The 25,227-nt window shown below is 46.9% G+C and overlaps 1 protein-coding gene across 6 annotated transcripts in view; it reads right to left on the bottom strand.

Moving 5' to 3' along the window:
* The window catches only part of ZYX (zyxin), a 33,841-nt gene extending 8,894 nt beyond the window's left edge, over positions 1-24,947 (bottom strand). For 2 of the 6 annotated variants that reach the window (XM_048504489.1, XM_048504490.1), the window contains exons 1-4: positions 24,125-24,547; positions 20,772-20,842; positions 15,881-16,160; positions 210-397 (exon numbers count right to left, since the gene is read on the bottom strand). In XM_048504489.1, coding sequence (XP_048360446.1) covers positions 210-397; positions 15,881-16,160; positions 20,772-20,842; positions 24,125-24,500 — 915 coding nt within the window. In that variant the 5' untranslated portion in view covers positions 24,501-24,547. Of the gene's footprint in view, positions 1-209; positions 398-15,880; positions 16,161-16,680; positions 16,861-20,771; positions 20,843-24,124; positions 24,548-24,762 lie in introns of those variants that run through there. The other 4 variants (XM_048504491.1, XM_048504494.1, XM_048504492.1 and 1 more) reach the window with 4 other exon arrangements.
* Positions 24,948-25,227: the final 280 nt, after the last annotated feature.

Raw genomic sequence — 25,227 nt, 5'->3', positions numbered from 1 at the left:
CACAGAATATGCACAGGGTAAACAAAGAGAATGGCTGTGCTTCTTGAACTCAACTGCCCCTTCCCCCTTCTTAGAACTGCATCACTACTTGCTTCATGGTACGGATCATGACCCAATCTGGACAGGTTAACAGCACAGATGTCTAACCTAGGCAAAGCATCACAGGAATAAGAAGGTAGCGCAAAACCACACCCAGGTCAGAGACCCACCTGAGGAGCAGGCAGCCCACTCAGAGAAACAGGATCCTCCTCTATCACTGGAGGAGGCGGAGATGGAAAAATGTCCTCTGGAGCTGGGGGAAATGGCTCCACAAACGGGGGAGGTGGAGGAAGGAAGGCACTGCTGGTGGAGAGAACCATGTCTTCTCCTGGAGGGGGTGGTGGAGGCAGCGGAAGATCTGTGGAGAACAAAAAAGGCATTCTGTTACGGCTTGTGTCTTGCATCACTCTCCCACATTTTTTGCTGTTGTGAACGGACTGTTTCTCTGAGGGCACTCATGAAAATATGGCATTGGCTTTGGGGCAACCCATAACGTTTTGATTTATGAAGTACACATTTAAATCAACTTCAGTGCGAATCATCTGGTGTGCCTTCAGTCTTATTCCTCAACCATATCCAGGACATGCAGTGCCTCAGTAGGCCAAGATCTTCTTAACGCTCGTCAAGGAACAACGTGGTCTTTCCCACGCTGTTCCCCTCTCTGACAGAGCAAGCATTTACTTGCCTGACAGCGTGGCTGCACAAATTACACATCCACACATTTGTCTGTATCTTCTGCCAAACCAAAAGGAAAACAAGAAAGAGCATTTTTAAAGATAAGGGAAAGGGCTACTAGCCGGGCCCGAGCAAGGGGGAACTATGCCCAGGCCACACGTGCGCCCTGTGCCCCTGCCACGCTTCCAGAACGCCATACCACGCCCCCATGGCGTTATGCCACTGGCTACTAGTCCTTTCCAGACCTTTTACACACTTTGCCTACAGTGTAAAGTAGCCATTTCACGCAGTTTAGCCTAGCAGCCATATTCTGGCAATCCATTTGCAATCATTGAGGTGAAGTGATTAAGAACAAGCGGACTCTAACCTGGAGAACCAGGTTTGATTCCCCACTCCTCCACATGACCAGCAGACTCATCTGGTTAATCTGATTTGTTTCCCCACTCCTCCACATAAACAGCAGAATCTTATCTGGTGAACCAGATTTGCTTCTGCACACCCACAATTCTGCTAAATGACCTTGGGTTGATCACAGTTTGCTCAGAGCTCTCTCAGCCCCATCTGCCTCACAAGGTGTCTGTTAAGGGGAGAGGAAGGGAAAGGAGTTTGTAAGCCCCTTTGAGTTTCTTTCTTTCTTTCTTTCTTTCTTTCTTTCTTTCTTTCTTTCTTTCTTTCTTTCTTTCTTTCTTTCTTTCTTTCTTTCTTTCTTTGTTAGATTTATAGGCCGCCTCACCCCCAAAGGGCTCGAGGCGGCTCACAATATAGCTGTCCTCCAAGACAGCAAATCAATACCAAAATATAACTTAAACCCATTAAAACTTAAGCAGCAATTACTAGGAAGAGAAAGGGGTGGGGGTATAAATCTTTACAGGAGAAAGGGGTGGGGGTATAAATCCAAACTCTTCTTCCCTCTTTATCCACTTAACAGCCATGTTCACACAACAGTCAATGAATTCAGTACTAAATAACAGCACACGATAGATAAACACATGTCCAGAAAGAAAGCTCTGCAAGATAGCAGTATCTTCATTGCCTTATTTTTTCAAAGATTCCTTTTGCAATTTTTATTCATAAGGGTTGCAAGATGAACACATGATGCCTCCAGTTGTGTCAAAAGTTAGTGAAGGAAAAGCTGTACCGGCAATAGATAGCATTGCACCACAAATCATATTCTGCCTTGTGGCAGCAGCCAAGGAAGATAGAGCAACCAGGTAAGGTTAAGCAAGGCTTAACTAACATTGCCTACAAGTTCACAAGTGTGTAGATCTAGAACCTGAAGAATCTAAGAGTGTGAAGGGATGTTTCTGGAAGTCCAAGGAAACAATTATTCCACTAATTGGCCTGCCACAGTAGAACAAGGACAGTTTCGTTCATAGCCCTCTCCTTTTGAGACAAACACTGACCCTGCTTGTTTGAGACAGCAGCCCAAGATGAAAGCATCGGCTCTACTAAGGCAAAGATTTCAGCCAGAAGCAGCATTCCTGTTTCCTGAAAGTACTGACTGCACTTGGCGATTTCAAAGAGTTTCATGCCCATTCTCCCAGTAATTACTGAACACCCCTGTAAGGTAGGCCATGTTGTTGAACCAATCGCTAGTCAGCAACTTTCTCATTGGCATGAAAGATAAATTTGAAATGTTTGGGGAGATGGGGGGGGAGTTCATAACTTACACTCTAAACCAGGGGTAGGGAACCTGCGGCTCTCCAGATGTTCAGGAACTACAATTCCCATCAGCCCCTACCAGCATGGCCAATTGGCCATGCTGACAGAGGCTGATGGGAATTGTAGTTCCTGAACATCTGGAGAGCTGCAGGTTCCCTACCCCTGCTCTAAACCATCACTCAACATCCTCCTTGCATTGCTTATTTTGCTGAAAGAAAAGACATTAGACATTGCTCTCCACTCCGGCCAAACACAGCTGCTAGCTCAGTGGGCTAAACTGAGTGAAATGACTGCTTCTCATATTAAAACAGTAGTTGTTCAGTCTCGGTTTCTTTAAGCAGTAATTTCAGAGTTTCTAAGAGATATGTGCTATGGGAAGGGGAAAATATTAAAAGAACACCAGGTGGTATATGGCGGGGACACTTAACAGTGGCATTTTATAGCATCTGCCAAACACGGGCTACCAGATTGCCTGTAAGGATTGTTAAAAATATCTTGTTCGGCAATGGAAGACCAGTGCCCTCCACGGGAACATAACCGCAAAGCCCGGCAATAGTACACCAGTGTTGTTCTTGCTCAATTACACACACTGAGACGTCAGTTTTTCCACACAGATGTTGTATTGTGGTAGTGAGACTGACTTGTATTTATTGGTGGGGGTGGGGGGGAGAGCATAATGTAATATTCACAACTTTTGTACACTCTACATCAGAATGGAGCTACATCAACTGAGCATCAGGCCTAGTCCCAAGACTGGGACAAGAGGAAACTAACCAGTTTAGGTATATTGCTAACCACGTTCTGGTGTGCACCGCTTCACTTTCACCTACGACATCTGATTTCACTGCACAGGGAAAGCTCTGCCCTCCGGGGAGAACTCTTTCCGTAACTCAGAATCAGGAGGAAGCATTTCTCACTTCCTCCTCAGATGCTGACTGGAGATCACTGAGCTGGCCCAGAGTTGCGAAAGACAGGCCTGGCTATGCCCAAACCATTGTCCTTAATTAGGGTTACTAACTTCCAGTTGATCTCGCTGGGAAAAACAGCTGTTTTTGATAGTAGATGGTAGCATTATATCCTCCCCTCCCTTCTCCAAACCCCACCCTTCCCAGACTCCATCCCCAAATCTCAACAAATTTCCCCAAGCTAGAGTTAGAAATCCAAGCCTGAAAGATAGATGGGAAAGTGTAGAAGGGGGACTGATTGAAGGGCAGCTTGAGAATTTAAAATGCCCAAGGGCAGTGATGGTGAACCTGTTAGAGACCAAATGCCAGGGGCGGAGCGAGGGGAAACTGCGCCCAGGGCACATGTGCACCCTGCGCCCCTACCACGCCCCAAAACACCCCCACCATGCCACCGGAACACCCTTGCCATGCGCCCAGTGTGTCACACACCCCTCACCCCCCTGATGCTATGCCACTGCCAAGTGCCCAAACTGGGGCAACAGCACGCGTGCCCACAAAGAGGGCTCTGAGTGCCACCTCTGGCACGCCACAGGTTCACCACCACTGCCTTAGGGTAAGCAACTGGGGGTTGTCTCTGTTTGTCCCAGCAGCCCCAAGGAAGCCCTTGGGGACTGTCTTCAATTGTCACCCAACCAATCTTTGCTGCACTGGCCAACGTGAAGGATATTTAGCTAGATAAGACCTTACCTTCCCCAGGGGAGTTTCTAGGATGTCTCTCTCTATGGTAAGCAGCCCTTCAACTTTTACTTCCATATCTGATTTGTCCAAAAACATTTGTAAATGGAGACAAGGAATTAAGAAGCAGCAAAACAAGAACTCACGTAGTTTTTGCTTGGAACATCCAAAGCTATTGTTTTGGCTTCCGCTGTAGCCATGCGGCGCGCGTAGCTTATTCACATGAGTAATCTATCCCCACTTGTTGGACTGGCACCGTCTGCAGTACACCCAACGGTTGTTACACAGTGTTCCTGGAGATTTGCTTGCGTGGGCTGATCTAGGAAGGCTTTGCTCCACTTCAGTGGTCTGCTTGAAAGTCTGCTTCAGCAATGGAGAGTTTTGCACAGCCTGAAAACAGCTTGTTACAGCCAGGCATGGAAGCCCAACACTTCACGGTCCTATTAGTAGTGACAACTCCACATCTGGCTCGTCTCTTTACAACCCCTGCCATCATGTTGCCGCTTTTAGTCCAAAGGAAGTTGATAGGAAATTGCCTCTATCTAACCCCCTGACAACTTCGACCTAAAGCTTTTGTCAATTTCCCCATTCAGACAATAACTCACCTGAAGGGTTCAAGGATTTTATTGAAGACAGGAGGAAGACAGGAGAAGACAGTTCTGGCGAAAAGGCACCAAAGCAGTTGAGAATATGTTGCAGCAAATCTCCATCCCCACATGTGAACCAACCAGGTCAGTTGGGAAAGGTCCAGCCTGAAGACTCCTCCCAGCCGCCGAGCTCCAAGGCCAGGGAAACAGGTAAAGCAGCACCTGCAAATGCTACAGCTCTCCCCAGCAATTCCCCCCCTCCCAACAATGGCACCCTGACAAGCTTCTACAGCAAAACACTGGTACTCTGATAAGGCATTACTTTTCAGCAAGGACAACACAGGACAGTATTTTGATCTGAACAAGGATATCCATTCACACCACCCACACAAGTAGAGACCCATACACAGAGACCTTGAATGCCTCTCTCTCGCTCTCGCTCTCGCTCTCTCTCGCTCTCTCGCTCTCTCTCTCTCACACACACACACACACACACACCATGGCAAGGTCCTTCCTTTCTCACAATACTAGAACCAGGGGGCATTCATTGAAAATGCTGGGGGGAAGAATTAGGACTAAAAAAAGGAAACACTTCTTCACGCAACGTGTGATTGGTGTTTGGTATATGCTGCCACAGGAGGTGGTGATGGCCACTCACCTGGATAGCTTTAAAAAGGGCTTGGACAGATTTATGGAGGAGAAGTCGATCTATGGCTACCAATCTTGATCCTCCTTGATCTGAGATTGCAAATGCCTTAGCAGACCAGGTGCTTGGGAACAGAAGCCGTAGAAGGCCATTGCTTTCACATCCTGCATGTGAGCTCCCAAAGGCACCTGGTGGGCCACTACAAGTAGCAGAGTGCTGGACTAGACTCTGGTCTGATCCAGCAGGCTAGTTCTTATGTTCTTATGTTCTTTATGTACCACAACCACTTAGACACACACAGAAGCCCATATCCTGGCCAAGACATGGCCAAACCAGACTATGCCAGAAGTTAAGAGGCTCACCTTCAGCTTACAGAGGGAAGAAGGATAAAAACCCAGAGTGGAAGTGGGGAGAAGAGAAGGAATTCTTGAGGTTAGAATCTATGCTGTGCCAAAGAAAACGAGCCCTAAGGTAGCATAGATTTCTCAAGCTGTCACTCCATGGCAGGGGTAATTTGGGGGAATTGGATCTGCAGGCAGAAGCCAGCAAAATAACCACGCTTGGTCTTTGGAAGAAGCTCAAGGCCATACTACTTGCTCTTCTTTGAAACTGTATCCTCCCCTGGACCTTGCAAGAGTATGCTCAGGCAAGGAATCAAAGCACATGGAAAAGTCCACAGTCATTCTGAAGTCCTGCTCATACCTAACAGGTTTAGAGCTTGTCTTTTATCAAGGCCAAAGGACGTGGCTACGCTGTGCATTATCTAGCACAGTGATGGCGAACCTTTTTGAGACCGAGTGCCCAAATTGCACCCCAAACCCCACTTATTTATCGCAAAGTACCAACCCGGCAATTTAACCTGAATGCTGAGGTTTTAGTTTAGAAAAAACCAGTTGGCTCCCTCTTCCTCTGCCCCACCCGCTCGAGCAGGGGCCAGCCTGCTCTAGCCTCCAGTAAGTCCCATGCTCTGTGTCTCTCTAGCATCTCTGCCTCTGCCCCTGCCAGCAGCCACCCGGAACACAGGCAATCTGTGTCCCGCAGCGCCGAGTCCCTCCCTGCTCACCGTGGTGCGCACACGTCGTGCTCAGTGGCCCAGCCTAGATGTGTGTGTGTGTGTGGGGGGGGGTGATTTTCCACCCCCGACACACATGACGAACTCTGTGTGCGCGTGCCCACAGAGAGGGCTCTGAGTGCAACCTCTGGCACCGGTGCCATAGGTTCGCCATCACTGATCTAGCAGAAGAGGAGACATGCTCACTTAGGAGGGGTGGGCTAAGGTCAGAGGAGACACAGCGCCCACCCCCGGGGAAGCTGGCTGCCCATGCTGAGAAACCCAAAGGCGACGGATGCAAGACGCTACAAATTGTCAACGTTTGTCCTGAGACTACTTTTCTTTTTTGGAAAAAAGAGAGCAGCCTGCCAAAGAAACCTCAAAATGCTTTATAGAGTCATTTCACAAGCATCAATATGGGCACACTTCCCACTTAGCGGAGTAGGAAAGAAAAACATGGGTGATTTGGCAATTCAGAGCCGAGCTTGCCTCTCTCATTCTGACTTCATCCCCGCCCCCCCCGCCGCCGCCGCCGCCTCCAAGACATGTTTCTAAATACAGAAATATCTACCAATCAAGGAAAGCAGAGGGTAAGTTCAAGGATCAGTATGGCTTAAAAAAAAAAAGTTCTGGGCAGAAGTTTGGATTCAAACCCTGCTTTTCTCGACCATAAGGCATCTTAAAGGAGCTTACCAACTCCTCTCCTTCCTCTCCCCACATCAGACACCTTGTGAGGTAGATGGGGTTGACAGAATTCTGACAGAAACTGTGACCAGCCCAAGGTCTCCCAGCAGGCTTCAAGTGCAGGAGTGGGGAATCAAACTCAATTCTCCAAATTAGATTGGAGTCCACTGCTCTGAACCACTACGCCGTACTGGATTAACTTTGCCCAACCCAAACTCAGAAATGACCACTGGAGTCTCAGCTTCCTACCATTTCCAAATTTCATCAGAGATAGTGTAAATATTTCTGTGATACACAGGATTGAAAATTAGGGTTTCTATCTGAAAAAAAAATCAGGTAATAAACCAGCAAGCCGTCTTTTGCGTGGTAGCCCCTCCCTTATCTTTAAAGTATCTTCCCTTCAGATTTTTAAAAAAGTTTAGTTCTCTTTTCTCCTTCCAAAAGTATGTAAAAACAATTTGATTTAGACTGCTTCTGCGTTACCGGATGTCATGTGAATTTTGCACTTGTGACTACCATTCCCAACTCCAGTCAGGGAAATTTCTGGATATTTCGCCAAGGAGCCTTGGAAGGGCAAAATTTAAGGAGGGAACTCAGTGGGGATGTGATACCACAGAGTCCACCCTCTAAAGCTGTCGTTTCTTTTAGGAGAACTGATCTCTGTCATGTAGAGATCAGTTGTGACCTCAGGAGATCTCCAGGCCCCATCTAGAGACTGGAAATCCTAATTTGTGATTCTGCCTGGGGTTGCTTTAGTAGAAAGGTATGAGATAAATAGTTTAAGTACTTCAATAGATCTCTACAAATGTTATTTTGAAGGGGATCTTTCAGGAAGCATATGTTTCTCTGTATTTGCCAAAACAAGGGCTTCAACCACCAAATCTCACATGCGTCCCAACTGTGCAAGTCTTTACAAACGGAAACCACCAACTTCATGTCACATTTTTGAAGCATCAAGGGAAGTCAGGTGGTCTGATGACAGGCTAGTTTGTGGGGAAGAGAACAGCTCTCAGAAATGCAGAAGTTGGTCTGCTATTAACCCACAACAGCTGAAATTTCTACGCAAGAACATCCAGGGATGCCCAGCTTGTAGTTTTAAAGCCAGCACCGTACAGAACATAAGGAAGGATAAAAAAGGAGAACTTGTTATTCAAAGTCACTTTGCAAGGGACAAACATAAAAGAGACAGAATACTTCTTTGCCATTGAGTTGTGTACTTTCATAAGGGCCCAAGTATAATTATTTTTTTAGTCGGCTCAAGGTGAGTGTCCACAAAGCCTGAAAAACAGAGAAAAGGCCAAAGGTGACAGAATTATTTGAAGCCTGCAGAAGAAGTGACACAATCAGTCTGTGCATGGCATGTGCCACATTAAACTGGCCAGTGAGGGCACTTGTGACTGATACAAAAGGAAATCCCTCCCCAGGGAAAACTAAAACCAGTGTGAGGCAGTTGTTAGTGAGTTGGACTAAGGTCAGGAAGACCCAGATTCAAATTCCTACACTGCCAAGCAAGCTTACTACATGGCCTGGGTGAGTTATGCTCTGGCCCAGGGGTAGGGAACCTGAGGCTCTCCAGATGTTCAGGAACTACAATTCCCATCAGCCCCTACCAGCATGGCCAATTGGCCATGCTGACAGAGGCTGATGGGAATTGTAGTTCCTGAACATCTGGAGAGCCGCAGGTTCCCTACCCCTGCTCTGGCCCTTTCCACACAAACCTTTTAAAACATTTTGAGGTAGGAAATGAAACATCTCTTCCATGGAGTTCCATATTGGTTTCTCCCCTTTTAGTTCGGAAATCATTTTCTTTCCTGCCGCAAAACGTTTTCCGTGAATCCCCTTTTAAAAGGATACTTTAGGCTGAAACATTTTCAAAATGGATTCACTGCTATGCAGTCCAAAACGTTTTCCATGCCTCTCTGCCATGCCCAAGCTTTCTCCTGTTCACCATTTTGTGAACTCACTCTCCAATTCCCCTCACCTATGTATTTTATCATTTCTATTAGTTTTTGTTATTTTTTGGGGGGGGGGGCTAATCTTTGAGGCATCAATTATACAAAGTATGGAGAATCGCAGCACAAAGCTGTGACGCAAGAAAGCATCAATTCTTCAACTAACTAAAAAATGAGGAGAAACAAGTAGCCATGAATCATTTCGAGGGAGTGAGTGTGTGCATAAAAAGGGGTGTGTGTGAAAAATTTTTACAAATGTTTTGGGAGATCTGTACAGAAAAGAGCCACCCTCTGCCTAACGTACCACCTCATAGAGCTATTGCAAGGATAAAACATGGGAGAACCATGTTCACCACCCTGAGTTCCTTGAAGTAAGGGTGGGATACATATATTAAATAAGAATGCCAGGTGAAAGAGTTCTAGCCAGGGTTAAGAACATGTTCTTTTAATTCTTCTTTGCCTAGTTGCTCTTTGAAACCTAACTATCCTTTTTCTTTCTCTGTAGGATTTTGGAGTCATTTTCTAATCAATTGTTTTGATTCAACTGAAGGGGACAAGAAAGGAGGTTCAGCAAAAATTTCACTCTGTAGATGCACAGAGGCAGACAGTGTGTTCCCAAACCTCCTTATCCTCTTGCTAGGACACCACCCCGTGGTGTGAAACATAAAAGAACCACAAGATCTGAAGTTACAGAAAAGTACATCAATTTCTCTTCAAAGTGAAATCCCTCTTTGAAAGAGGGAATCAGAGGAGTCAATGGCTGTATCTAAAAAAACGTGAATTTTTTTGCGGGGAGAAGTTCTACTTCCTGTCACAACACTAGTTCTACTACAGCCTTCACCCCAATACACAAGCTTTCTAGAAAGACGGGTGAGCTTTCTAAAGAGAAAGGCATGAGGAAGCATTTGACCATGGGAGCCCCCAAATGGTATGCCAGGCATAGAGGTAGCGTCTTCATGACAGAATAAGGGATGCCTTGTGCGCGAGCAATCGACATGTTCACAAGGATTCTTGGATCAGAAACGAGAAAGTGAATCAGGAGCAGAGCTGGCCTTCCCGACAGACTGCCTCGCAATTTCAAACCCTGTAATGTTGGGAAATGTACAAGAGCAACTGGGAACACTGTTCGCTCGAGAAGAAGAGCACTGCTGTCCAAATTAAAACTTAGCCAAGAAAAGAACAGCGGTCTAGCAAGAGGGCTGCTGGAGCAGACAAGAAGCATAGGTAGATCCTGGAAATCAATGATCAATAACCTTGCTGGGCTTGTGAAGTTTAATTAGCTGACTGTTATACTGATGCTGAATGTTCTCTGGGGTGGCAGGTGGGAAGCTACAGAGGAACCAAGAAACAGCAGAAACATGCCTAAAGTGAGTGCAAACGCAGGGTGGATGCAGCAGCAGAAGAAATGCCTCATGCTGCAGAACTAAACCTGCTTTGGCTCTAAATACTGTTGGAGAACTATTTCACCAGGCCCAGCCCTACAACAGCAGAACTAACTTCCATTCTGGGCCAACACCTCCATAAAGAAGAGTTTGGATTTATATCCCTCCTTTCTCTCCTGTAGGAGACACAAAGAGGCTTACAATCTCCTTGCCCTTCCCCCCCACACAACAAACACCCTGTGAGGGGGGTGGGGCCAAGAGAGCTCCAAAAAGCTGTGACTAGCCCAACATCACCCAGCTGGCATGTGTGGGAGTGCACAGGCTAACCTGAATTCCCCAGGTAAGCCTCCACAGCTCAAGTGGCAGAGCAGGGAATCAAACCCGGTTCCTCCAGATTAGGTTGCACCTGCTCTTAACCACTACGCCACTGCTGATCCCTTAAGTTTAAGACTGTAACCTTCATCTTAGCACAGTAGTTCATTCAGTTTGTAAGCCACTTTGAGACTCCTTCCAGGAGAGAAAAGCACAGTATTAATCGAAACTCTTCTCTTCCTCAGGGGGTCATGATTCTTTAACGAGGACCTCTGCAAAAACAAACAAACAAAAACAATACTGTGCAAACAGAGGCTAGACCTAGGAAAAACAGCCGTTTAATACTGTTTTTGGATAGTGCCACTGTGTACTGGAGATAAGGGGACACAAATTCAGACGTTCCTCCAAAGGGAAAAAAAATGGTCTCCAGGTAGAAAACAAGTGTTAGGGAAAAGGCTACACTAGGATTCTAGTCAACAGCATTACATTTGATGAACTAGTCTTGTGTGCAGGGGGTGTTCCTTTATTCAGTTCCCCTCTAGTCCGAAGTGGTATAGCCCAGAAACAGTTTTTAACACATGAAGCGTTATTCCTGCAGATCAGCTCCAAGAGGCTTTCTCCCCTTTTCCATCTCAAAAGTGGATCTAGCACTTTTCACTAAGCCAATTCATGAATTCAGCTGGCATGAAACACAAAAGTCATGCAAACCAAACCCACACAAAACCATTGGGCTTAGGCAAGATGTTAAAAAAGAACTGCACAAAAAACATGCACAGGGTTGTGTGTCACTTTAGTTGCCCCTAATAAAATGTATTAAATGGGGGCAGGGGGGGGGGGTGTTCTGGATTGTGCACAAACAAATAGGGCTGGTTACAGATTTTGATCTAGAGTAGCCAATTCCTCCAGCCATCTAAACTATCAAAAAGGAAAAACAAGGGCTAAAATCTGGCACCTTCAAAATGCATTCGGAAGCTTGCTTAGCTTTTCTTTTCCTACTGTAGCCCCTGGCCAACGATCACCATGATCTCGTAGGGTGGCTATACCACTTCAGCAAGTAGATCTGGGTGGGTCCACATGCGAACACTTTCCCTTTCGTCCGCAGAAAGAGTTGCCTGCACCTCTCGATCCATGCTAGCTCCCAATATGCAGAGAAGCACAAAATCAGGCCCTGCACTACGAAGTGTGACTGTACCATGTGATAGTACTGCTGAGTATTTAGTCTGGCTCACTCACTGGGAATTTTTGTTTCTCAAGAACATTTAACATGCAGTGGTAAAAGGTTCTCCTCTTGAATAAGGACAAGCCATCTCTTGCTTCCTACTTTGAGTACATGATGTCATGTGGAAAAGACATAGATGCTTGTCTACCATGTTTGTTACCAAGTCCCAGACTAGCACACTGGTTCTGCTGACTATACAATATTAGATTATCCTGCATTTTCAGATTTAAAATCAAATTTAATTCTCCCATTACTTGGAGCTGGCTTCGGTTCCCTGGAAGAGAACATTTTCGGTTATTAAGAGATATAGAAAACCCTAGTTTCATTGGCTTAATTTTTGTCTCTAAGCCTTTCCTAAGGAGGAGGAGGAGGAGTTTGGATTTATATCCCCCCTTTCTCTCTTGCAGGAGACTCAAAGGGGCTTACAATCTCCTTGCCCTTCCCCCCTCACAACAAACACCCTGTGAGGTAGGTGGGGCTAAGAGAGCTCCGAGAAGCTGTGACTAGCCCAAGGTCACCCAGCTGGTGTGTGTGGGAGTGTACAGGCTAATCTGAATTCCCCAGATAAGCCTCCACAGCTCAGGTGGCAGAGTTGGGAATCAAACCCAGTTCCTCCAGATTAGATACACGAGCTCTTAACCTCCTACGCCACTGGCCCTCAGCTGGCTCATATCCACAATATCACTGCAGTTCTGCACTCTAAACTACCGGTCATTCTCACCCCTGGTTGATTTCATGACTTGGGGAACTATGACCAAGCCTCAAACTCCAGTCACAGGCCCAGTCTGAACCCGTGATTCCTCACGGAAAGCACATTCCCAACCATGAGAACGGCTCAATCTCTGCAGTCAATGATTTGGGGAAAGGGAAGACTGATGAAAGTTATTTTCACTATCATACCCTTCCTTCCAATGAGCTCAGAGCTGTTTATATGGTCTATTTTAATTCATGTATACCCCCTACCTTTCTCCTCAATAGGTTTCTATATACCACATATGGTGATCTTTCATGATTAGTGTTAATTATTTTACGCAAAGGAGAAAATATAGACTGTCTTATCATTTGAAGCATCTAACTTACAGATCCAGTCACATAGGGTAGAACTAGGAAACGGTGCACCCATAATCTGGAATTGAACTACGGGAGATGATGTTCCTAACAATGCACTTTTTGCCTCAGCAACCAGGAAGAGAACTTGATAATTAAAACTTCAAAGCATCTTGGCAGAATTTCTATCCTTATAAATCAACTACCATTTTGTTGATTTTAGTTACTTTAACTTAATAGTTTATCCATTAAGTTAACGCATCTAATCTTGTTTTGGATTTTATCTGCATTTCGTATTGAGATTTATTGTTTTATATTGTTACAGCCAATGGCCAAAATGCAATAAATTGTTTGTTAATGCAATAACTTGTTAGTTAATCCTTGAGCCAGTCACACAAACTTAGCCCAGCATCTACCTCACAGGGTTGTTGTGAGAGGAAAAGCCACTTTATTGAGTAAGCTAGGGGGTGACCAACCTATGGTGCTCCAGATGTTCATGAACTACAATTCCCACCAGCCCCTGGGAATTGTAGTCCATGAACATCTGGAGCACCAAAAGTTGGCCACCCCCTAGCTTACTCAATAAAGTGGCTTTTCCACTCACAACAACCCTGTGAGGTAGATGCTGGGCTAAGTTTGTGTGACTGGCTCAAGGATTAGCCAACAAGTTTCCATGACTGGGTAAGCATTTGAACCCGAGTCTCCCAGATTTTAATCTGACATTCTAACCACTACAGCACATTGACTCAAGAATATGTTATTTGTTACAGAGCCAAGTGCTCAAGGTACTATTACTATATTCACACCACGAGCCATCATACGACTGTACAACTCAAACCCATTTAAGACTGATGAGAGAAAAGTCCAGTCATTTGAGACATATGGAACAAGGTTATAGATAGGAAGCCATCTTATTCTGTTGTAGAGATACCTTAAAAATACAGGGATACCTTAAAAATCAGCCATTCTTGAAAGATTAGAATCCCCTTGGCCAAGTACACGAAGCAATCCCCTCAGAGGAAAGAGGGTCTGTACACAGTAGACTCACAAGACTGTGAAATTCAAGGGAACACCAGAAGAAAAGACATATTTCTATACTGAGTTTTAGACTGTGTCTTGTCCCTTGCGATAGCACACAGAGATAAAAATCAGGAGTGACTCCTAATTCCCTGGCACTGCTGATAAACATAACAGCAGCACTTACTGTCTGCAGCGGGGAAGAAAACCCCAGTGCCTGTTAACACCAGTAATTGAAGTTTAAAAATCAGCTAAAGGTTCAAATCAGTTTCCCACACATGGAATGATGTCTGAAGCACCCAAACCCCTTTCCTCATTAACTCCCCACCATGAGCAGATAAAGTTCTCCTCAGATGTTTCATGAGAATAAAGGCAAGCTTGGGTCAGGCCTTGTGAAGGTCTCCATCCTCCCAATGTTTTCCCTTTAACAGACTAGCAAAAAGAGGACAGCCAGTCACATTCTTGGGCCTGTCTCAGATGAGACATTATGCTTACACACTTCCTCTTTTATCTCTTAGCTGAGAAAAGCATCGTAACACTGTGGCTACCCTGCTGTGAAGTCAAGGACATATCCTTGAGTAGCTGCCAGATGTGGCAGGAGGCAAACATGGGAGTTTAATTTCTGGGAGGCCTGTGAAGCAGAGAAGGAAGACAGCTTTCAGATTAAAGGAAATTAAGGAGAGCCAGGTCAGCACATCGAAGTCCCTGCTGAAAGGCATCTTTAAAATGGGGAGGAGGGTGTGAAGAGCTAAAAAAAAACACACCCAGACAGAATTTATGCTAGGCTGTGGTTTCTGCATAGCATGTGCTGATGGTTTGTTTGATCCTTAGAAGTGATAAGCAGAAGTAATTTGGAAAAAAAACTCTCCACAGGCGCTGCTGGTTTCAGACTTCTAAAACTTCCTCCTCCTCTACCCACACCCAAAGTGTGGTATAGTTGTTAGAACTGCTACAATCTGGGGACTAAGGTTCAAAACCCCACTCTGCCATGACGCTTCCTGTGTGGCCTTGGAGTAGCTGCTCTCCTTCGCCTCACATACCTCACAAGGTTGTTGTAAGGGCAAGTGAGTGGAGAAAGAGCCAGACCCACTACTGAGCTCCTCAACAAAAGGACGGGGTAAAAATACAGAAGACAGAAAACAAGCATGAGATAACAAGGAACAGGACCTTTCAGAATGATCAGAACACCATTCACCTTATCCCTGAGCAACTGTTAACTTGACCACACGCATTCTGAATTAAGTAACAGGGTTTCCTCCCAAGGCAGACAGCTTAGAGACAGCAAGACTCCCATGCACACACACCCCAGTCTTGGCACCTCTGAGGTTTTTTAATTGCTCCCACAACCACGTCCCAAAAATACAGCACGAACGTTTATGACTTACCACTCCTGTAGGTCATTATCCCATGCTAGCTCACTTTTTCACCATCACAAGTATAAAAACAGAACCAGTGACAGGGGGAAATGTACCAACCAAAGATAAACTCCAGAAGAGGAGAGCAGTGCTTCACATCCATGCAGTGCATCAGAAGAGGTCAAAGCTTTTGAAGCCAGCTCTGTGGTCTTAACTGACCTACATAATCTACACTGCGGATTTGGAGGGCAGGTGCCAAAGCCCAAGTTCACCTGAAGAGTTCCTGCCTTCACCTTCCATCCCCCGCCCGGCCCCCAAATGCATTTTTGTATTCCATGTAGCCATCTGGAATTGCTCCATTAGACCATATGGTATTCCAGAAGGGTAAGAGGTACACTGTGCAAAGAAAGAGAGCTTAACCCTCCCTTCTCCAGCTCCCTCAGTTTAAGAGAATCCACAAGCAGAAGTGTGTTTGCTCTACTGCTCAGAGATTTACTTCCTCTCTCTAACAGAGGGTTAAAAGAAGGTTCATTCTTGAGCTGTATTTCTCACATCATCAACCTGGGGAACGCACTGATTTCCCAAGCACAAACTAGCATGGCAGTGACTTACCTTCAATAAGAGAAGGTGCTGTCGCTGTAGGGATCTCACCCACCTTCCCCACCTGAGCACAAGCCCCCGCCGGCGGAGGTGGCATCTGGTCCAAGCCATTTCCGGGCCCAGCCCCGCCAGATTTAAAGGGGTTCACTTTGGGCTTGGGAGCAACCACAGGTGCAAATTTCTTCTGGGGACTGTAGAAACTTGGAGTGGAGATGTTGATGCTGACTGAGGAGGTCATGCGGGTTCCTGGGGCTCCTGAGGAGGCCATCTTGAAAACAGGCCGGCTCAGCACCTAAGGAGAGAGAAAGAGTCATTCTGATCAAAATGAAGAGTCAAGATTTGGGAGAAAGGCAGGGTTGCATAAGAGGTCAGAAGGTCACAGGTATTTTTGGAGGGTTAAAAATCAAGAAAAGGGCAGGAAAAAAATTTGGGCACTTTGTAGAGATAAACAGAAGACAGGCCTAAAAAAAACTCTTTTTTTGTGCACACGACAGAGTACCACTACATTACCCTGGGGGAGGAGAAAGCTGAACAGTTTGCACAGGAACCACCAAACTAATGACACAAAGATAACCCAGGGACTTGACTTAGTGACAGCGAATGTCACCATTCATGTGGCATTTAAAAAAACCTGGAGGGGATTTCGAAGACTCCGCTCAACTCAAGAGTTCCTCCTTCAAATGCAACTGAGGAAACGAGGGGCTGGCCCTAGGCAGCTTCTGGCATGGCTACCCAATCCCCTTCCCCAATTCTACCACCCCCTCATCCCCTTAAGTTACTTGAGGTCCACCCCCCCCTCCCCTACACCTTACCTCAAGGCCCTCAGCTTATCCACAGAGAGGTCCCTACAGCAGAAGCGGAACAAAAGAAAACCTGGCAGATTCCTTGGCAGTGTCATCAGAGAATGACCCTCCGGCATCCCCAACGCACCGCCCAGCTGCCCTCTTTCTGCACAGGCAGCTGCGATTCTGCCCGGCCAATCCCCCCCTGTCACTGTGGCCAGCGACCAGCGCTCTTCTACTCCAGCATCTCCGCCTCCCTCCCTCCCCGCAGGAAGCAGCTCCGAGACCCAGCCAGCCTCGCTGACACGTTCCTGGAGTCACACGCCTCCTTTCCCAGCCGGAGCTACAGAGAGGCTGTCCTAAAGCCCGCCCGTCCCACTACTGGCCTTTTTTTTCTCCCCCAGGCAAAGCAAGGTAAGGGAAATGCTGCCGAGCGTGCAGGGCAAAGGGATGGCCACCGCTATGTCGCTGACACGGGCATGTTGTTCACAGACAGGCTGGCTTGGATAGAGCCAGAAAAAAGGAACGCCCAGATCGCTACAGATGGCTAAAAGCCTTGCAGTGAGAATATCACAAGAGGTTTTTTTAAAAGGTGAATTGCAGACAAGGTGTCTTTGGGGAAAGTTTCAAGTAATGCACGAGTCAGCAGCAACCGCACATCAAGAGTCTGGGTTTGGCCAATAGATATCCTATACATATACATGTTAAAATTTCTCCTTTTTATTAATGACTGTGACAGTACACAGTGTAAAAACCCAGTCCTAGCCAGTATCGAACGGCAATTTTTCCTTCGAATGATACCCTCCGTATAATACACTCCACACTTCAAAGACAATGCAAAAATCTTTAAGGCAGACTACCTTAACAAGTGGGAAGGAGGCCTTTTTGAAGGCCAGATTAACATAAGATTTCCTAAAGAAGATTCCTAACTTTCTCCCTCTATTTCCAAGAGGAAGAGATTTTTCCACAGATGCAAGTTGTGTCACCTATTGTCCATGCTAGTCCATCAGATCTTGGAAGCAAAGCAGGATTGGGCTGGTTAGTTCTTAGATGGAGTTGCTACACAGAGGCAGGCAATGGCTCAGAACATGTCTTGTGCTGCAAAGTTGTTCAGTCAGTTACACCTTGACAGCCCTTTCCATCACCACAACAGGCAGGCAAGCCCAGGACACTATCACTACCCAAGTCAAACAGATCCCAGGCTCTGGGTCAGCCATACCGATGTCTCTGCCATTTACAGCCACCAGTTTTCAACATCCTGCAAGCCCGGTCCAGTGATGGTACCCACCAGCTAAACCTCAAGGGCAACCGTCACATTAGACCTTAACCTGACACGCGCCAAGATCTCTGGTGCACAGTTAACAACATCACCCTTGTCATATTGAAGACACATGCAGAGATCGTTTCAAGCCCAGGCTGTTTGCAGAATCCATCTTCAACACCACCCACACAGCCAACAGCAATCTTATTTCCAGAGGCTGTTAAAGTCTTTTGGAGCAAAGCACATCCCTTTCAGTTTGTTTTTAGGAAACACAATAGAAATAGGAAAACACTCCCACCCTCAAGTTTGGATTATCTAGTTCTTTCCTCATACAAGCCAAACACACACACACACACACGTGTCTCACTCGCACATTTTGCCTGCTGCCAGAGTTTGACTAGAGAAACCACAAACTTGTCGTTTCCTATAAAGCAGCTCAGAAAACAAGGCTGTGGTTATTTTACATTTTCCGATCGTATTTGGGGCCTGATCTGAGAAGCAGCAGACTGGGGCTAGTTAAAAATGGAAGTTGGCTAGGCAGATATACAAGATGGGCGGTCAGCTGTCTCGCAAAACAATAAAGCAATCTTGGGCAGTCTTTGAAGCCCACTGGCTTCAGGAGAATGAGAAGGATAGAACTCCACTTAAGGGATGCAATATTTGCTCCACGGTCAGAGCAACTGTTCACTTCTCCTTGACCCCAGGACACACTCCGCTTGTACATGTCCTGCAGCTGCTCTCCTTATCTTCTTCCTCTGGCTTGCTTTGCCAGTGACCTCATATCTTTCCAAGACACCAGCCTTTGAAACAAAGCGTCAGCTGATGAACAAGGAGACAAAGGAAGGCCGTTTTAGGATGACATGAACACAAATGGAGACACACGTCCCAGAACCAAAAAAGCTAAGCTCCACTGTTTGTGCCAGCCACCCAGCAACACCAACCGGGCAGGCCTGAACGAGTTGTCAAACATGCCCCAGGGAAGACATTCCCTGTGCCATGTTGCAAAATGCAGGAATCTCCAGGACGGTTCTGGCGCCACCTCACTTTCCAACTACTTGGGAGGGATAGAGGGAGGATGTGGCGGCAACAAGGTACTTGATACTTTTTAAGAAACCAGGGGAGCCGCAACACCTCCTTGGACAGTGACTAGGTTGGGCGTGGGGCTGTGAATAATGCTGATCTAGGGAAGGTTCAAATGCATGCTCTGCTGTTAAGATTGTTGGGTGATCACTTTCTCTCAAACTAGTCTGGCTCACAGAACTATGAAAATAAAAATGGAGGAAGAGAGAACGATATATCCCGAGTTCTTTGGAAGGACAATTTTTTTTAAAAAAACAAACAAACACCCCATACTGAATAAACAAGCAAATCTTCACGGTGGCTATTTCCTTAAGACACGCAGTCTCCAAATGATTTTGGGAAAGGAGGGTTTTGCCAGCACAATGTATAATTTCTCAAAGAGTGCCTCCTCTAAGGCTCTTTACCATACAAGAAGGTTTAAGGCTTTGGACAGTGTTGCCAGAGGTAACAGCACCTTTTCTGTGATGGCACCTTTCTTAGGAAATTGCCAAGGGACTCTCCAGACTCTACGCATATAGCTGCATTTAATTATTTAAGTATGAGCTGCTGCTATAGGAGTACTGAATGGAAGGGGTTTTGTTTTGTTTTGCATACTTAATATTTGATTGCTTTTTTTATCACCATGAACTGTTGGAGATGGCAATAAAATATTTTAAATAAAAGGAATAGCTTGATGAAGCAATAACTGGGAAAGTCTGACCGTATCCGTTTACCATGACTTCTACAGATAACCAATCATTCAAGTCTCTTGCTCATTTATGTGCACAACTGAGTCAACTGGCCCACCTCCTGGGCATCCTGTAGTTGTAACAGCAACCTTTAAAATGCACATTAACACAACCTCACACTCACAGTCTCAGCACAAGTGTGTATTTTTTTTCTTCTCCAAAATACACAACCTGCAATACGATTGGCAAAGCCTGAGTGACACAAATTATATAATCCAGCAACAGGACATTAAATCTACAAAGGGATTACTGCATAGATGAAGCAGACAGTGTTTTGATGCCAGGGAGGGAGTTGATCAGATGCCAATTTATACAGTTAGCAAAACCAAGTGGAAGACTGTGCCAGTCCAATATACAGGAGCAGAAGATCTCAACACTGTTCAATGGGAAGGGGCACGAACACAGAGAGAAGAATTCCGCCAATGTTTCCCCTCGGATGCTAATTTTTTTTTCCAATTCATGAACACAACCTTAAAGCAAGAAAACTTCCCCGCTTTGCGGTCAGCAAATGAAATTTATTGGTGATCCCTGGCCCAAAACAGATCCAACTGACCTCAACCAGGGCTGGGGCGTTCTCTGTCCTGGTCCCAACCTTCTGAAATGCTCTGTCTAGTACAGGGGTCTGCAACCTGCAGCTCTCCAAATGTTCATGGACTACAATTCTCATCAGCCCATGCCAGCATGGCCAATTGGCCATGCTGGCAGGGGCTGATGGGATTTGTAGTCCATGAACATCTAGAGAGACAACAAGTTGCAGACCCCTGGTCTAGTAAGACCTGGGCCTGTAAGGCAGAGTCGTTCCATCCGGAATACAGCTGAGGCAGCTACAGTTTCCACCTTTCATCCTCCCTCTTTCCCACCCACCTTTACTTCCCTTTTGTATTCAGTATGATTTAGTCGCCATCTGATTTAGATTATGTTTTTAATTGTTTCAGTTGCTTTAGTGGGTTTATAAATTGTTGTGAGCTGTGCCGAGTCCACAAGGTGGGCAGGATACAAAACAAACAAACAACCACTGTGTGTTGTCCAAGGCTTTCAGGGCTGAAACCAACCTGCTGTTCTGGCTTTTCTGGGCAATGTGGCCACGGTCTGGTAGTTTTTGCTCCTAATGTTTCACCCGCATCTGCAAAGGCATGTCATGGTGAGATGCATTTCTCTGTGTGCCACAGCGTCAATAATAATAGCCCTCAATCTCTTGCCTCCTTCCCTCCCTGTGCAGACTCCTGAAAGCAAAGGAACCCCTCTGAAAGACAGTCACCTCCAAGAACAACATGAAGACATGAAGTTGCCTTATTCTGAATCAGAAAATCGGTGCATCACGATCAGTTTCGTCTATTCCAACCGGGAGCAGCTTTTCCCAGTCTCAGGCAGACATTTTTCACATAACCTACCATCCTGATCCTTTTTTCAAAACTAGGGATGCTGAGATGCTGAGGATCTGTAACGTCAAGTTGTTCCTCTACCACTGAGTCACAGCCCATCCCCAATCTACCAGTGACACTATTTGGTTTTGTTTCTTCTCATACTGCAATGCACAAATTGTGGTTATGTGCTTAGCCCCAACCAGATGCAGAATCAGGTCAATTTCTGCACATATCTATACCTGTATTTTGGGAGGGGGAGTAAGGAAATCCCACCAACAAAGTATGCCTGGCCTAATTCAATTTAATAGATCAGTTCACAACACAGTGCAGCATTTTAGCTTCTGAAGTAGTTTAGGGGCCACCACCAGTAGGGAAGTGAAACTAGGCAATGTCACACCCAGAGCTCTGGAGAATTTCTGACCTCTGTCCCAGCTCTGGGCCACACCCTGTGAATTATTGCAACCCTAATACAGTTAGCAGAACTTTATACAGTTAGCAGAAACTGTGCCAGTCCAATACACAGAAGCAGAAGATCTCAATACTGTTCTATGGGAAGGGGCATTCTGAATGAAGTCAGAAGGATTCAAGCTGGTCTTGCAGAGGATCTCTACACAATGAAATCGATGATGGCTCTTTTGACACCACTGTATTCCACTGATTGTGACAGATGTAATTGTAGGGAAGTACGCCCTCACCCAAATAAAGAACTATGAATAAAACACAGGTCTTTAGCAGAGCAATAGCATGCTGTGAAGTTCTCCTTCTCAAGACTATGAATGAATACACTGATCAGGCTACTGGAAAAGGGTAATGAAAAATGAAGCTGGATTATCAAGCTTCCTGTCCAGGAGCAGTATACCTCTGAATACCAGGTGCTGGGGTCAAAGAGGGGAAGACTGTTTCTTTTATACTCTGCCTCAGCTTTCCAGAGGTCTTCCATCTGACCACTGGTGCAGGGACCCAGATCTGACCCATGTCCACTTTTCTACTTCCACCAGTGCCAGACAGATGGGAGACCTCTGGAAAGCTGACGCAGAGTACAAAGGAAATGGTCTTCTCCTCTTTGACCCCAGCACCTGATATTCAGAGGTATACTGCTCCTGGACAGGGAGAGTTCATTTCATTCCCTTGGCTAACCTTGCACAAACTAAAGTGAAACAAGAAAGCACTGTTCCCTCCTATGCTCCTGTTCCTTCCCTTCCCTCATGCAAGTCACCCCTGGCTAATCTTGCACAATTTGCTTTGTTGGCAAGAAAAAGAGCATTACAACACTCCAGCAAAAGTATTTTCCTGTGACTAAGCTACAGCCGGACAATGAAGAACGCTGGCAGGAAGAAAGCAGACTCCTTGGAAAAGTGGTATTGGAAGAGAGTATTAGAGATACTGTGTGGACTGCCAAACTAATGATAATAATAATAAGTGTGTTCCATTGCAAATCAAGCCTGAACTGTCCCTAGAAGCTAAAATGACTACACTGAGGCGGCCGTACATTATGAGAAAAGACAATAATGCTAGGAAAGGTTGAAGGCACCAGGAAAAGAAGAAGACTCAGCATGAGGTGGGTTCACTTTATAAAGCAAGCCATGGCCCTCAGTTTGCAAGATCTGAGCAAGGGAGTTACCGACAGGACGTTTTGGAAATGACCAATTCATAGGGTTGCCATGAGTCCAAAGTGACTTGATTGCACTTAATACATACATTTGCAAAAACTACAGCAAAAATACGCCCCCCTCCCCCCCCCAAAAGAATTAGATGTTGGGGTCTTTAAGCAACGTCTCCAATCTGTCTAATCTTTTTTTGCGAACTGTTCACTTGAACACCACCCACCCCTCTTTTTTTCTTTCAGGAAAGGATTTTTGGCAGGGTTGTTTTTTTTCAAAGAGTAAACTAGAAAACTGATCCACCATCCCAATTCCCCCTTCCTGGAACAGACACCAAGTTCTTCCAACAATCGCATTCCCACAAGGGCTGGCAGATTCTTTCCGCTACCTAAACGCACACATCTGGAAAAGTGCGAAGGAACTTGGGGGTGGCGGGGCTGTGCTCCCACACAGGCAAAGCAGCCAAAAAAAACCCTCCCAGCCTGCGTCTCAACTTTCAGCAAACTGCCAAACCTTTACAAGAGAAAGGAGGAGATTGTCAGAGGTATTTCCTCCGAGCAGGAAAAGGGGGCTTGCCAGACACGAGACCGCATGGTGTGGTTTTACCCCAGGCTTTTCCAAGGGTCAGACACTGAGAAAGAAGGCCATTCCCTGCACCCACCCCTCAATGGATTAGACTTCCTCAGGAGGAGACTTCCTTCTTAGTAAGCAAGCTCACATATGCACCCCACTTTTAAAAGGGTCCCCAGCGTGGTGTAAGAGAGTCATTCTGGTGTAGTGGGTCAGAACAGCAGACTCTAATCTGGAGAACCGGGTTTGGTTCCCTGTTCCTCTACATGAAGCCTTGGCCAGTTCTCTCGGAACTTTCCCAGCACCACCGACCTCACAGGGCGTCTGTTGTGGGGAGGGGAATAAAGAGAGTTTGTATACCACTTTGCAACTCCCCACGGCTGAGAAAAGCGGGATATATATCCAAGCTGCTCGTCTCCTTCATTCAACTTTTTACCTGGAAAAAAACGCCCATGGACCTCAAGATGGCTTTGTGCACCAGCCTTGGCACAGTGGCCACCCAAGTTGGGAACCAACTCTAACAGACTTCACACTACAACTCAAGGCAGCCCAACTTTCAGCCAAGTCCCATTCAAGTCAATGGGGTCAGTGCGAGTAAAATTCCACTACTGCGACTCCGCCACGCCTCGGTCCTGCCCCGGCTGAGTCCGGCGAGACTCCCCTTTGCGTAAAAGCGCACGGGGCGGTTGTGCAAGCGAGCACCCATATGCAGACACGCGCGCGCTGCGTCCGGCTGGGTCAAAGGAAATTCCCCAGGCGCACGGGGCGCTCCGGACACGCAACTTTCCAAGCACGTCTGAGTTCTCAGGCACGCTTGAAACAGGGAACGGAGATTTTGGAAAGAGCTTGGAAGAAAGGAGATGGGCTTACCTTGAGGGCGAGGCTCCAAGAAACCACTGCAGCAGCAGCAGCAGCCTCTAGAAGGGGGCTCAGTTATTGGATCCCTACGGGAGGAGGAGGAGGAGGAGAGGAGGAGGAGGAGAGGGCCAAGGGAAAGCCTCTTTTCCCGGCCTCCCGGGAAGGAGGGCTGCTGCTCGCTTGCCCGCCCGCCTGCCTGCCGCTCGCTTGGCCCGCGAGCAACTTTGTGCGCTGCTTGGCTTTTGCCCAGAGGAGGCGGGGAGTGGGAAGTGCAAAGAGCAACTGCTCCGGGCCGACACTTCCTAGCCCATCGCCAACTTCTGGGTAGCTTTTTTTTTTTAAGCGGAAAAAAAAGGGTGCCTCGCCCCTGCCTGAGCTGTTTGACCATAAAAGGAGAGAGGCAGCTCGGAGCGAACAGCTGAGCTCACTCTTCGGGGAATGCGGGGGGGGGGGGGGGCGCCCGCCCGCCCGCCCGCCCGCCCGCCCTTGTTCAAAGAGATCATTTGTCAGCCAATCTCTTTTCCTTCCCCGGTCACGAATTTTCCCCTCCTCTTCTTTCGCGATCCCTTGCCCCACTCGCGCTGTCCCCAGAAGACGTCCCAACCGCCCTGGGGCACCCTCCCGAGTCGCCGCGCGCCGCAGAAGCTCACGAGGTTGGGGGGCGCCCTCCCGAGTCATTGCTCGCAACAGGTCGCGGCTCTGCAAGAGATCCCCGTCGTCGGGGAGGTGGATTACTCCCGAGGAAGCGGCCCGAGAGAACTCCTTTTTGCAAAGGGCCCGAGGCTTTGCAGTCGGATAGCAATGCAGGCCCTAAAAGGAGTGGGAGCCCTCCCCCTCGGGTAAAACCCGTGTCTCTGCCCGCTGGGAGATGCAGCATTTCCCCCCTCCCCTTGCCATGGCCTCCTCCACCTTCTTGGAGGTTTGTGGCTTCCTTCGGCTGGGTTGCCCATCCCCCGCCACTTGCAAAAAAACCACCCTTGCCTGCGCCTCCTGGCCCCCCGCCCACCTTTCTCCCCCACTAGGAATGACTTCATTTCCTGAGAAGCCCCCCAGGTCCAGGGAAGCGTGATGAGTCAGGGTCTGCTTCAGCCGGGCCTTCGCCCCACTCCTTGCTT

Source organism: Sphaerodactylus townsendi, linkage group LG07, assembly GCF_021028975.2.
Source record: "Sphaerodactylus townsendi isolate TG3544 linkage group LG07, MPM_Stown_v2.3, whole genome shotgun sequence".
Classification (NCBI taxonomy): Eukaryota; Metazoa; Chordata; class Lepidosauria; order Squamata; family Sphaerodactylidae; genus Sphaerodactylus; species Sphaerodactylus townsendi.
Note: the sequence above shows the minus strand (reverse complement) of the source record. Positions and strands in the feature narration are given on the sequence as shown.